Source organism: Grammomys surdaster, unplaced genomic scaffold (assembly GCF_004785775.1).
Source record: "Grammomys surdaster isolate TR1022 unplaced genomic scaffold, NIH_TR_1.0 63, whole genome shotgun sequence".
NCBI lineage: Eukaryota > Metazoa > Chordata > Mammalia > Rodentia > Muridae > Grammomys > Grammomys surdaster.
This window is the reverse complement of record NW_021604565.1, coordinates 14,896,520-14,908,951: the sequence shown is the minus strand read 5'-3', so window position 1 is coordinate 14,908,951 and position 12,432 is coordinate 14,896,520. Positions and strand designations below refer to the sequence as shown.

Below are 12,432 nucleotides of genomic sequence, written 5' to 3'. Positions count from 1 at the left end.
CTACTGACTCATTCTCTGAGCTCCAGAATTGGCATTTTTCCTTCAGTCCCTTGCCTGGAATGTTTGCTTATAGACCAGTCTGTGACCTTCTCAGATGAGAACTTGTGTATGCACGCCTCCCGTGAGGAGAGCCATGGTAATGAGTTCTGATTTTGTCCATGTCCTTCTAGTTTGAGATTACGGGAAATGATGAGACGGTCATTGAGAGCAGCTGGTTTGGGTAGACATGAGGCTGGAGCTTCATCCAGTGACCACCAGGATCCAGTTTCACCCCCCATAGCTCCCCCTAGTTGGGTTCCTGACCCTCCTTCAATGGATCCTGGTAAGAGCTCTTGTTTTATTCAGGGTTTAATAAAAAGGCAAGGTTGTGAAAGGAAAAAAAAATGAACATTTTGTGAAATGTTTAAAACATTGTGAATGTAGTATGGTGAACACTACAAACGGGTTTATTTGAAAATTTGGTTTACAGATTTTGCTTTTTTAGAATTTTCTCTTGACATAATTTATTTCTGTACTGGTAAGAGGCGAGGTCACCTCTTGATTGGTAATACATCAAAATAAATGAAGGATTTACCCAGTGGATTCCTCCCATAGTCTTGAAAAGAAATTTTCACTTAACCTGTTTTTGGATTTGACCACTGGTTTATGGAGAAAATCCTTAAGGCCTGTTAAGAGAATAGTTGGGGTATGTGCCTATAATGATATGCATCCTGCTGTTCTGTTTGCCGAAAGATCACGGTGACATTGATTTTATCCTGGCCCCCGCTGTGGGATCTCTTACCACAGCAGCGACTGGCAGTGGTCAAGGACCAAGCACCTCCACCATTGCAGGTAAGACTATACCATATGTCTTCTTGGGCTTTTTGAGTTAAAAAGAACACATTGGATATAGGACTTTATTTAAGGTTTTGTTCTTTTGTCTCAAGGTTTTATGTTTGTTTGTTTTTTTTGTTTTTTTGTTTTTTTTTTGCTTAAAAAATATTTGTGTCATCCTCTTCTATATATATTTAATATGCATTACAGTGTAGTGTTTGAATATATACATTAAGAAGTCTTTTGAAATTCATAAAATACACTAATGCTTCAATTTTTGCAATAAATTGATTTATTTTTATGGATATTGTTCTGTCAACTTAATATATATCTGATAGGTTTGCAGAACTCTGTCTTGCTTACTTGCTATTACATGATTCTGGTTAATTACAGGTCCTTCCACAGAGCCTTCTGTAGTAGAATCCAAGGATCGAAAGGCGAATGCTCATTTTATATTAAAGTTGCTCTGCGACAGTGCGGTTCTGCAGCCTTATCTACGTGAGCTTCTTTCTGCCAAGTAAGTGGCGTGTCAGATTAGTAAACTGACCCTGTGATGCGTTAAAACACTAGAATGTATCTGTGTTCTTCCCTGTTGATGTGCACTTAAAGCATAGGATTGTCTTTGGTCTGTACTAAATCAGAGAATATACCTTGAATACCTTGAATAGAGACCACCTTTTATGTTAGTTGAATCAGTGTGCATGTTTCTCTGTGGAAAAAAAAAAGCACAGAATGATGTTGGCATGGCCATCATCCAAGCACTTAGGAGACTGAGGCTGGAGGATCATGATCAGTGGACTACAATAGTAAAATTGTTTCTCTAACAGGATCATAGAGTAGTCTGTCTGTGATGCAGACATAAGTTAAGTTGAATGATTACCGTGAATGCTTCTTTTTTAGTAAAATAGGAAGAGAATATCTACTTTTGGCACTTTTTTTTTTTTTTTTTTTTGAGACTGTATCTCACTGTGTATCCTCGGCTGGCCTGAATTCTGTAGACCAGGCTGGCTACTCACAGAGATCTGCCTCCAGAGTTTGGGATTAAAGGTGTGAGCCATCACACCTCGTATAGAAGATAAGATGTTAACATATAATCTTTTCTCATTTTAGGGATGCAAGAGGAATGACCCCATTCATGTCAGCTGTGAGTGGGCGAGCTTACCCCGCTGCAATCACCATCCTAGAAACAGCCCAGAAAATTGCCAAAGGTAAAGAATACGATCAGGGTCTAAGTAAGTTGCTCACTTTAAAGTTTGGATGGATTTTGTTCATATCTGCCGCTGGAATTAGTCGACCTATATCTGTGTATATAAATGATAGCATTGAGATTCTGTTGAGGCAATCTTGTATGTTTAAAATTTTGTTAATGCTTTTCTCAAATACATTCTCTAATGTCTTTTTCAAAAAAAAAACAAGGGTATAAAGTTTTGACTTAAAAAAATAAAAGGACTATGCTTATAATTCATGGTGTAAAACCTACATAAAAGTAGTACAGTGTTGCCAGATAGATCTGGCACGAGTGTGTGGCAACAGCAGACTGCCACAGTAGGAGCTTAAGCAACAATTGATCTCGAATTCTGCCATCCAGTTCTTCAAAGATGAACTACCCTTTTCCAAACACTGGTGTTAATAAATTGTGATGTGGTCTGTCACTTATTAAGTGACACAGACTTGAGTCTTAGTGTTTTTCAGACTGTCTCACTGCAGAGTGGAGGCTAAACTCTGAGATCTGTTTCCAGTGTGCTGGGGTAATAGGCATGCACCGTCAGATCTGACTTCATGGGTCTTCATTGTTGGTCCCAGGGCTAAGAATTGCAGTGTCTGGACTGTGTATTGTCACCACACATATTGCTGTGTAGTTCTGCTTTGCCTATTTGCAGTGGTTGGATTGTTTTACACATTGGCTTTCAAAATTTTAAAAAAGCAAATTATTTTCAAGTGTATAGGTATTACATTTCTGTATTTCGGTGTGCCATTTGTGTGTCCAATGCCTGTGGAGGCAGGAAGTAGGCATTAGGTCTCTGGAAACTGGAGTGACAGACGGTTCTGAGTCTGCCTTGTGAGGGTCAGTTAGGTACTGTGGATAAGCAGCTAGTATTTAAACAGTTGAGCCATCTCCAGCCAGACTTACGACTAACCAAAAATTTTTATTAGTATGTAGCAGTTTCTAGTTTATACTAAATATATATTAAGGTTCTTCCATTATGGTTGTGATGAAATCATTTCTTGATAGATAAATTTCTGTGTTTTTGCTATTTTAGCTGAAGTATCTGCAAGCGAAAAGGAGGAAGATGTTTTTATGGGAATGGTGTGCCCGTCAGGTACCAACCCTGACGACTCTCCTTTGTATGTTTTATGTTGCAACGACACCTGCAGCTTTACGTGGACAGGAGCAGAGCACATTAACCAGGTTAATGATCCTACGCTCCCTGGAGCTGTTCTGTTTGCAGGATCCCTTTTCCCCTCCTTTGATTAAGAGTTAAAATGTGTAAACATGTCTGCTGCTTTCTTTTACTTTAACTTTTAAAATTATCCAAAGAATTAATTTTGATTTGAGTCCTACATAAATATGGCAGTTCTGAGAGTTAGGTCTACACATGTGGTAGGCTCTGATCCAGACCGTATAACCAGTCACTGTCTATTTTGAGTTAGTTTGGATGTACTCATTCTATTTGGTTTTTGAACTTTTACATTGTCAACTGTGTGTGCACTGCGCCAGTTTCCCAAGCACCTTGGTATCAATAGTTACACATGTGATTATTCTTTCTCAAAAGTGACCTTTTCAATTCCAGGACATTTTTGAGTGTCGGACTTGCGGTTTGCTGGAGTCGCTTTGTTGTTGTACAGAATGTGCAAGGGTTTGTCATAAAGGGCACGATTGCAAGTAAGTTCTAATGCTGTTCTGAATTTCATAAACTATTAGACATTTGTTGCAGTACAGAGTGCTTAAGGTATGCTTCAGTTGTGTCATAATTCAGAAAGTGAGGTTTTCAGTTCATACATACAGAAATACTTGTATTCTGTTACATGTAGTGTAGTTCTTCTTAACTAACAGCAGGACAGTAGGCTAAGGAATGTGTGTCTAGAATCCAATTAATCTTGTTAGATTGAGGTTTTTAAGTATGTTTACAGAATGGTTTCATTTGTATTCTACAGCCAAAGTCTTAAGTACCACCATCCGTCTCACGCTGGGCCAGTAATTGGACTCTGCCTTACCTATTTTTTAGATGCAGTGATCTCATTTTATAAGAAGGCCATTCCAGCTGACTTTACTAGTTTTCACAGATCTAAGCAGTAAAACTCGAGGTTAACATTTGCAGAGTCTCAGTGGTCCCAACAGGAACACTGGCTGTAAATGTACAAAAATGTGTAGATGCGGTAGTTATTTAAAAAAAAAAAGGGCCATCAGAATCCTCCATTTTGGTTTTTTGAGGTGGATTGGCAGGTAAGGGCATTTGCTACAAAGCCCGGGTTCGATCTCTGGATTTATATAATGTAAAGAGAGAACAGACTTGCAGATTGTCCTCTGACTTAGATACTCCATGGCACATGTGTACCTCTGTCCTTCACTTACCCTGCTCATAGTAAGTGTCAGGTGATCCTCTCAGTTTCCTCATGGATGCTGAGTTACACTTTATGTTTATTAGGTATACTCAACACTGGCTGCCAGGGCAGGTTGAGCCAGTTATTTATTTCATTTGCTGACAGCATTTGCAGATCTGTCAGATAAGACACATGCAAGAAACATGTTTATCATGGTTAGAGTTGACTCAGTGCCCATGTGAGGACAATGTAGGGATTGGGAAGGACAATGGAAGTGACTGTCCCAGGACATTACAGAGAATTTGTTTTCATAGGAATTTTTGTGTTGCTTTCTGGACTTTGCACCATTAAATATTATTTTTTGTATATAGCTGGTAGCAATTACCCTTTCATTTAAACATGGACAAGAGCTTTCTAGTTTGATCAAGTTATCATAGTTTTATCAAGTCCTCGTTGCAGTGCAGATCTGTCTTTTTGAAAGTTTTTTTCATATATGAACTTTTCTGTGATTTTTTTTTTTTTCTTTTAAACAGACTTAAGCGGACTTCACCAACAGCTTACTGTGATTGTTGGGAGAAATGTAAGTGTAAAACACTGATCGCTGGACAGAAGTCTGCTCGTCTGGATCTGCTCTATCGCCTGCTCACTGCCACAAATCTGGTCACCCTGCCCAACAGTAGGCAAGTAGACCGAGGAGGATGCAGACTGGATGGAGGAGGAGGAGGTCGGGACCTGCTGCTCTCTCTCACCTCACAACATGCCTTGTTTTCCAGGGGAGAGCACCTCTTGCTGTTCTTAGTACAGACTGTGGCCAGGCAGACAGTGGAGCACTGTCAGTATAGGCCTCCCCGAATCCGGGAGGATCGTAACAGGAAAACAGCGAGTCCTGAAGGTGAGTGAGGTACACGGTTGTGCTGATGTACAAAGCGTTGAATTCTATCTTGTCTGACCCATTCCAACTTTTCAGATTCCGATATGCCTGACCATGACTTAGAGCCCCCAAGGTTTGCCCAGCTTGCCCTAGAGCGTGTCCTTCAGGACTGGAATGCTTTGAGATCTATGATTATGTTTGGGTCACAGGAAAATAAAGATCCGTAAGTATTTTTTCTTAAACCATTTTAAACGTTTTCTCAGTTCCTGGGTTAATGTTGCCTTTTACAATGTGTCGTGTCTCTCCTTCCCTCTCCAGTCTGAGTGCCAGCAGCAGGATAGGCCATCTTTTGCCAGAAGAGCAGGTCTACCTCAATCAGCAGAGCGGCACAATCCGGCTCGACTGCTTCACTCATTGCCTCATTGTCAAGTGTACAGCAGATATTTTGGTGAGTTCATTCAACATACAGATTTATTCTTAGCGGCCATGGTTTTAAAAGTTAGACTTGTAAGATTGGTAACTTCTGTTGATTACATTAAGAGGAACCCATTAACTTGGATGCTTTTCAGTGGAAGAATTTTGTTTTAAATAAAAACCTTAAAATGATAAAAATGTGTAACCCCATTTAAAATTTTTCTTTTTTGTAAACTAACATTTAGCTCATAGGACCCAAAGATGCAAAGATGTTACTTAGGCAGTGACAGGAGTGACATTGAGTTTAGTCCTCGCTGCAGGCTGGTTTGTTATTGTCAGGTGCCACTCTATCTAACCTGTGCCCTCCAAATGTATTCTAAATAGTTTGTAATAGCAGCATAAAGCTATTATACCACAGTGTAAAATGAGAAAAATAAAAGTGTTTTGTGTCTCTAACCATAGTAGATCTTAAATTATAGCCTAGTTATTTACTGAAATGAAATGTAATGTGCTTTGATATAGATTGTTATAAGCAACATTAAAAAATAACATGAAATTCGGTTTTCTTTGTAGTTGGTATCTGTTTTTTAAACCATGCACAGGAAAGTATTAGAAATTAGTAAATCAGATATCCAATAAGTGTACTTCAGTGAGTGAACTATACATGTTTATTACATGAATTATACATGTTTATTACATGTTTGATATTTTCTTCTAAACATGCATGTAAATATATACAGGACTATGGGACAAAAGCCAAGTTAGTATGCATTTGGGATCCACTGTATATCAGACACACAGTGGTAGGTGTGTATACCTGTAAATGGTTTGGTTCAGTTTGTTTCAAAATTTTGTTCCAAGGGCTGTCAAGGTGGCTTAGCTAGTAAAAGGTGGTTGCCACCCAAGCCTGACAGCCTAAGTTCAATTACTGGACCCACATGATAGAAAGAGAAGACCACTGCCTGCAAGTTACTCTCTCATCTCCACACGTACACATGTATGTACATCATATACATACGTGTAGACACAATCCATTTTAAACATTTTATTAGGATCTATTAATATTTTAAAAGTATTGGAATACTGTACTTTAACCATCATATGAACTATCTCAGCATTAATAGAATGATTTCAATTTTTAAAGCTTTTAGATACTCTGCTTGGCACATTAGTAAAAGAACTCCAAAACAAATACACCCCTGGGCGCCGGGAAGAGGCAACTGCCGTGACAATGAGGTTCCTACGATCAGTCGCACGAGTGTTTGTCATTCTTAGTGTGGAGATGGCTTCTTCCAAAAAGAAAAAGTAAGGCGTTCAGAAACCTTCAGCACATAGTTTTGGTGTTAGTGTGTATATGAGAAGAATCGTTAGAGGTTTCTTTCTTTTTTTTTTTTTCTTTTTCTCCTATAGCAACTTTATTCCACAGCCAATTGGAAAATGCAAACGTGTGTTCCAAGCACTACTTCCTTATGCTGTAGAAGAGTTGTGTAATGTAGCAGAGTCTCTGATTGTTCCTGTCAGAATGGGGATTGCCCGCCCTACAGCACCATTCACACTGGCCAGTACTAGCATCGATGCTATGCAAGGCAGTGAAGAATTATTTTCAGTAGAACCATTGCCACCACGACCGTCATCAGATCAGTCAAGCAGGTATGTTAATGTCTTGTATGAAATGTTGTGTTTAGCTTATTAAAGCTGTGCTTTTGGGTAGCAGTTAAACAATTTTCACACATCTAATTTAGTCACCTAACATAAGTATAATATTTTAGTACCTATCTGAGTGCCATGGATTAAAGCTAAACAGACTTTTGGAATTGGAACACCTCACTACTAAATGAAAAAATAGCCAAATAGCCAGATGCGTTGCAAGTAGTTTTATGTTAATTCGATTTCCATATGCCATGTCTACTCACAAACCAGTCAGTAGGAAACAAGCTGGTGCAGGATAGAAGCTGTGTGAATGCATTGGTGTCCGTACTCTTGGCATCTGAGGATCTGGAGGAAAGAGAGACTATTGATTGAGCTGCAGAAAGGGTCCCAGTGCGCAGTGGTGCTGTGTGAGCCGTGTGTGACAGTCGGGTTCTCTCTGTCTCTTCACAGCTCCAGTCAGTCCCAGTCCTCTTACATCATCCGGAATCCACAGCAGAGGCGGATCAGCCAGTCACAGCCTGTCAGAGGCCGAGATGAAGAACAGGATGATATTGTGTCAGCAGATGTGGAAGAGGTAGTTTTAATTGTTTAAAGTGCAGGTGGGAAGAGCACTCACTAGAAGTCAGTATTAATGGTGCCAGTTTAAAACTACTCTGTATTCCAGCCAACTTGTGGACTTTGGTTATACTTATTTGTGGCTGTATATTACAATGATGTCAGTAATCTTCCATTTATTGAGTACCAGAAAATTGGACACATAAGCTTGTCTTTTACCTAAAGATAATCTCACTGCTGACATTTTTTAATAGTTTAATGCAGTGTATTTTTAACTGTAATTTTATAATGGTTGAAGTATATAGAAAGTTCAGCCCTTCCCCATTTCCCAGAACAGTTTTATACTTCACAGGAAGCCTGTTTATATACACTAATTACAAAAATGGAATATGCTGATAGAATTTTTCATAATGAACTGTCATTAGTAAGTGATTTTAAAACTGCATAATACAAATTTAGACTCCCGTGCTTTAGGGAGCTTTACAATTTCAGTTCACTAATTCTATGGACAAAACTGGTCGAGACAGGTTTGTTATGTGTTATGATTATCTATAAATCAATTCTGGGTTTAGGTTGAGGTGGTGGAAGGCGTGGCTGGAGAGGAGGACCATCACGATGAACAGGAAGAGCATGGGGAAGAGAATGCTGAGGCTGAGGGACATCACGACGAACATGATGAAGACGGTAGGCAGGGGACTTGAGAATGCTGTAGTGTGAAGTCAGGTGCCTCATTTGCTCTGTAGGTAACCAAATTATTTTCTGCTGAAGCACTCTGTAGTATGTGTTACAGTTTAGGAAGTAACTGTAATAAACATACATAATTGTTTTAATACCCCTCCCCTGTTTTTGTTAAAGAAACCTGTTTATGTGAGTCAGGGTGTCGTGTATCCCAGGTTGACCTGAGACTCACTTCGTAGGTGGGCATGGCCTTGTCACTCTTCTGCTTCCACTTCCCAAGTGCTGGGGTGGGTTACAGATGTGTATGACTAGGCCAAGTTTATGGGTTTGTGGGGATCCTGTCAGAGCTACACATGCACCCAGCAAGCACTCTTCCAGCTGAACTACATCCCCAGCCCACCTTCTGTTCTTTCAGTCTCCCGTGGAACTGGTTGATGGCTCAGTGGGTAAAGACACCATCACCCAGCCATGACCTGAGTTCATTATTTATTTACTTAATGTGTGTATATATGTTTGTGAATGTAAGCATGTATTTGCCATGGTTTGAGTGTGAAGTCAGCAACAATGTGGTGTTTTGTCTCCCTTGCACTCTGATTGAGACCTGATTTCTGTCCTTGCACTACTGCTGCCTGTACACTGAGCCGTCTCACTGGCCCAGCAGTCTGTTTTCTTAAAAAATACTTAAATGGTAAAATAATCAGCACTCTGGACGCTGAGGCAGGATTTCAAATTTAAGGCCAGTCTGGGCTACTTAGCAAGAACCTGTCTGACTCGTCTACCTCTAAGGTAAATCAATCATAATTTAACAGTGGAAAAGAGAACAGGAAAAGTCTATAATCTGAGATAGTGACAGCTGTATGTTTACAGTTGGCAATCTTCTCTGTGTTGGTGGTCCCCATGCAATCTCCCTAAAGACTGCACATACAATCTTTATGGTCTGTTTAAGGTAACTGAACTGCAGTATTAGAATTTCATTTATCTTAATATGTTAGTGTGAATACAAAAACAAACAAACAAACATGTTTTTAAGTTCTTTTTTGAAGAAAAAGAGATGAAAATAGGGCAGGTGAATAGTGTGTACTGTCCAGACACTGGGGCTCTGCAGGACATGAATTGCTGTGTCAAAGCTTACTGATTACAGTACTTGAGGAATTTTTCCATTGCCAGCAGCCAGGTATTCTTTCTGAATAATAGTTGTTATCCCTGGATCTCTAATTTTCCCCCTGTCTTACTCTGTGTCTTCTTAGTTCCTACTCCTAGGATATACCAGTTTGTCAGACCTATATTAATTATTTGGTGAAACTCTCACCCTTTTTATTTATTTAATACTTTTCTAGGAAGTGACATGGAGCTAGATTTGTTAGCAGCAGCTGAAACGGAAAGTGACAGTGAAAGTAACCATAGTAACCAAGACAATGCCAGTGGGCGCAGAAGTGTTGTCACTGCTGCCACTGCTGGCTCAGAAGCAGGTATGTTGTCTTACGGGATCAGCTGCTTTCAACATGAGTTGATAACTGTATACATATGGGCAGCTAGAGCCTTCTGTAATTTTATTTCTTTTTCTGTGACTGTTCTTTTTTTTTTTTTCTTAGACACAGGGTTTCTCTGTGTAGCCCTGACTGTCCTGGAACTCACTCTGTAGACCAGGCTAGCCTCGAACTCAGAGATCCGCCTGCCTCTGCCTCCCAAGTGCTGGGATTAAAGGCGTGTGCCACCACCGCCCGGCTCTGTGACTGTTCTTAGTAGCTTTTTTTGTTTTGTTTTGTTTTTCAGTAATGGATTAATTTTAAAGTTTATTCAGAAAAGTTCTTTTCTAACTAAAATATTTTTATGATGGCTTCTCAGTGTTATATACTACCTGTCACTGTTGAATATAATATTTCCTTGAGTGAGAGGCACATTGTGAAGTTAATTATCAATGGACTTACAATGTTTTTTGTTTTAAAAATGAAAACTTTAGGAGCAAGCAGTGTTCCTGCCTTTTTTTCTGAAGATGACTCTCAGTCCAATGACTCCAGTGACTCTGACAGCAGCAGCAGTCAGAGTGATGACATCGAACAGGAGACCTTTATGCTCGACGAGCCTCTAGAACGGACCACAAACAGCTCCCACGCCAGTGGTGCTGCCCAGGCTCCGCGCTCCATGCAGTGGGCTGTTCGTAATACGCAACATCAGCGAGCAGCTAGCACGGCTCCGTCCAGTACATCTACACCAGCAGGCAAGTCTGGAAACTCGTAGTATTCCTAGGAGCATTCCCATGTGTTTATCTAGACAACAGAGTTCTATAAACATTCCTTTGTTGAGTATCAAATATAAGAAGTACATAAGTAGGATTATGTCAAGATTTGTTAATCTTTGCATTATTGCTTTGGGCTGGGTCATCTTTATTGTGGAGGTCTTTTGCCCATTGTCAGATGTTTACTGACATCCATTGCCTTTGCCTGGTAGACGTCCGTAGTATTTCCAAGCCTATGTTCTTTATGTCTTTCCTTGTAACAACTGAAAGCGTCTGCACACATTGCCAAATGCCTCCTTTTGTAGTGGTTATGGAATACAGAATTACTCCTGGATGATAATGCCCACCTTCACACTCTCCTCCCCCAAACTATAGAGCAGACATAGACTTTTTTGCTCATGTACATATTATTAATTGATCATTTAGATTTGTATAAGCTTATACAATGTTACTACAGTTAGCAACTATATAAGCTCATAGTAATTGTCCTTTCTCCTTATAGCAAGTTCTGCAGGTTTGATTTATATTGATCCTTCAAACTTACGCCGGAGTGGCACCATCAGTACAAGTGCTGCAGCGGCGGCAGCTGCTCTGGAAGCTAGCAATGCCAGCAGCTACTTAACATCTGCGAGCAGTTTAGCCAGGGCTTACAGCATTGTCATCAGACAAATCTCGGACTTGATGGGCCTTATTCCTAAGTATAATCACCTAGTTTACTCTCAGATCCCAGCAGCTGTGAAATTGACTTACCAAGATGCAGTCAACTTACAGGTATGAAACCATTGAAAAGTTACTTATTGTCTTGCCTATCAATTAGGAGAATTTCAATATAAATGGTTATATTGCAAATGCTTAAATGTTGACATACTAGTACTGTATCAAAATTAGCTTTGTTTGGATAGTTTTGACTATTTTAGTTTGATCTTCATAGAACTATGTAGAAGAAAAGCTTATTCCTACGTGGAACTGGATGGTCAGTATAATGGATTCTACTGAAGCTCAATTACGTTATGGTTCTGCATTAGCATCTGCTGGTGATCCAGGACATCCAAACCATCCCCTTCATGCCTCTCAGAATTCAGCTCGAAGAGAGAGGATGACTGCACGCGAAGAGGCCAGCTTAAGAACGCTTGAAGGCAGACGGTATGAGAGTCTCCATGTCACTCATGTATTGGACCAGAGCCCCTAAAGCCTAAGTCAGAGCTTTTCAATTGTTGTACATTTGACCTCCTCTTACTGGCAAAGGAGATCATGTTACTTGATAGGCAGTTGAAGCAAAATAATCTAGTTAGCCAAGTTACTTTTTAAAAATCCAGTCATGTCATCCCAGGAATCTGTTAGTGAAAAGCACTGTTAGCCTGTGTTCTTGTTTACATGTGTCCCGTTCTTCTTCTGCCTCCCTTTCTACGGCAGGCGCACGTTCTTGAGAAGACTTGTTTTTGACTAGGCTAGAACAGGAGTACAGGAGAGTCAAGTGTGCTGTCCCTTACAGGTTGTCAACACACAACACACACACATGCCACTTTGTTAAATCATAAAATGCAATTATGTATTTGTATGTGCTCTGTGTTCAGTTATACAGATCACCTCTCGTGACTAGGAATTAGCCCGGCATTGCAGTCAGAGGAATAGCTGTACCATCCAGTGAGAGTGAGCGTCTGCAGCAGAGTCT

At 40.0% G+C, this 12,432-nt stretch overlaps 1 protein-coding gene across 5 annotated transcripts in view; it reads left to right on the top strand.

Annotated features, from left to right (window-relative positions):
- The window catches only part of Ubr5 (ubiquitin protein ligase E3 component n-recognin 5), a 105,236-nt gene that overhangs the window by 64,706 nt on the left and 28,098 nt on the right, over positions 1 to 12,432 (top strand). For all 5 annotated transcript variants that reach the window (XM_028765502.1, XM_028765529.1, XM_028765520.1 and 2 more), the window contains exons 23-40: positions 171 to 322; positions 733 to 831; positions 1,207 to 1,330; positions 1,924 to 2,021; positions 3,075 to 3,223; positions 3,606 to 3,697; positions 4,890 to 5,036; positions 5,130 to 5,248; positions 5,324 to 5,450; positions 5,546 to 5,675; positions 6,786 to 6,946; positions 7,052 to 7,291; positions 7,742 to 7,865; positions 8,419 to 8,530; positions 9,862 to 9,993; positions 10,485 to 10,742; positions 11,263 to 11,531; positions 11,692 to 11,903. In XM_028765502.1, coding sequence (XP_028621335.1) covers positions 171 to 322; positions 733 to 831; positions 1,207 to 1,330; positions 1,924 to 2,021; positions 3,075 to 3,223; positions 3,606 to 3,697; positions 4,890 to 5,036; positions 5,130 to 5,248; positions 5,324 to 5,450; positions 5,546 to 5,675; positions 6,786 to 6,946; positions 7,052 to 7,291; positions 7,742 to 7,865; positions 8,419 to 8,530; positions 9,862 to 9,993; positions 10,485 to 10,742; positions 11,263 to 11,531; positions 11,692 to 11,903 — 2,745 coding nt within the window. The remainder of the gene's footprint in view (positions 1 to 170; positions 323 to 732; positions 832 to 1,206; positions 1,331 to 1,923; positions 2,022 to 3,074; positions 3,224 to 3,605; positions 3,698 to 4,889; positions 5,037 to 5,129; positions 5,249 to 5,323; positions 5,451 to 5,545; positions 5,676 to 6,785; positions 6,947 to 7,051; positions 7,292 to 7,741; positions 7,866 to 8,418; positions 8,531 to 9,861; positions 9,994 to 10,484; positions 10,743 to 11,262; positions 11,532 to 11,691; positions 11,904 to 12,432) is intronic.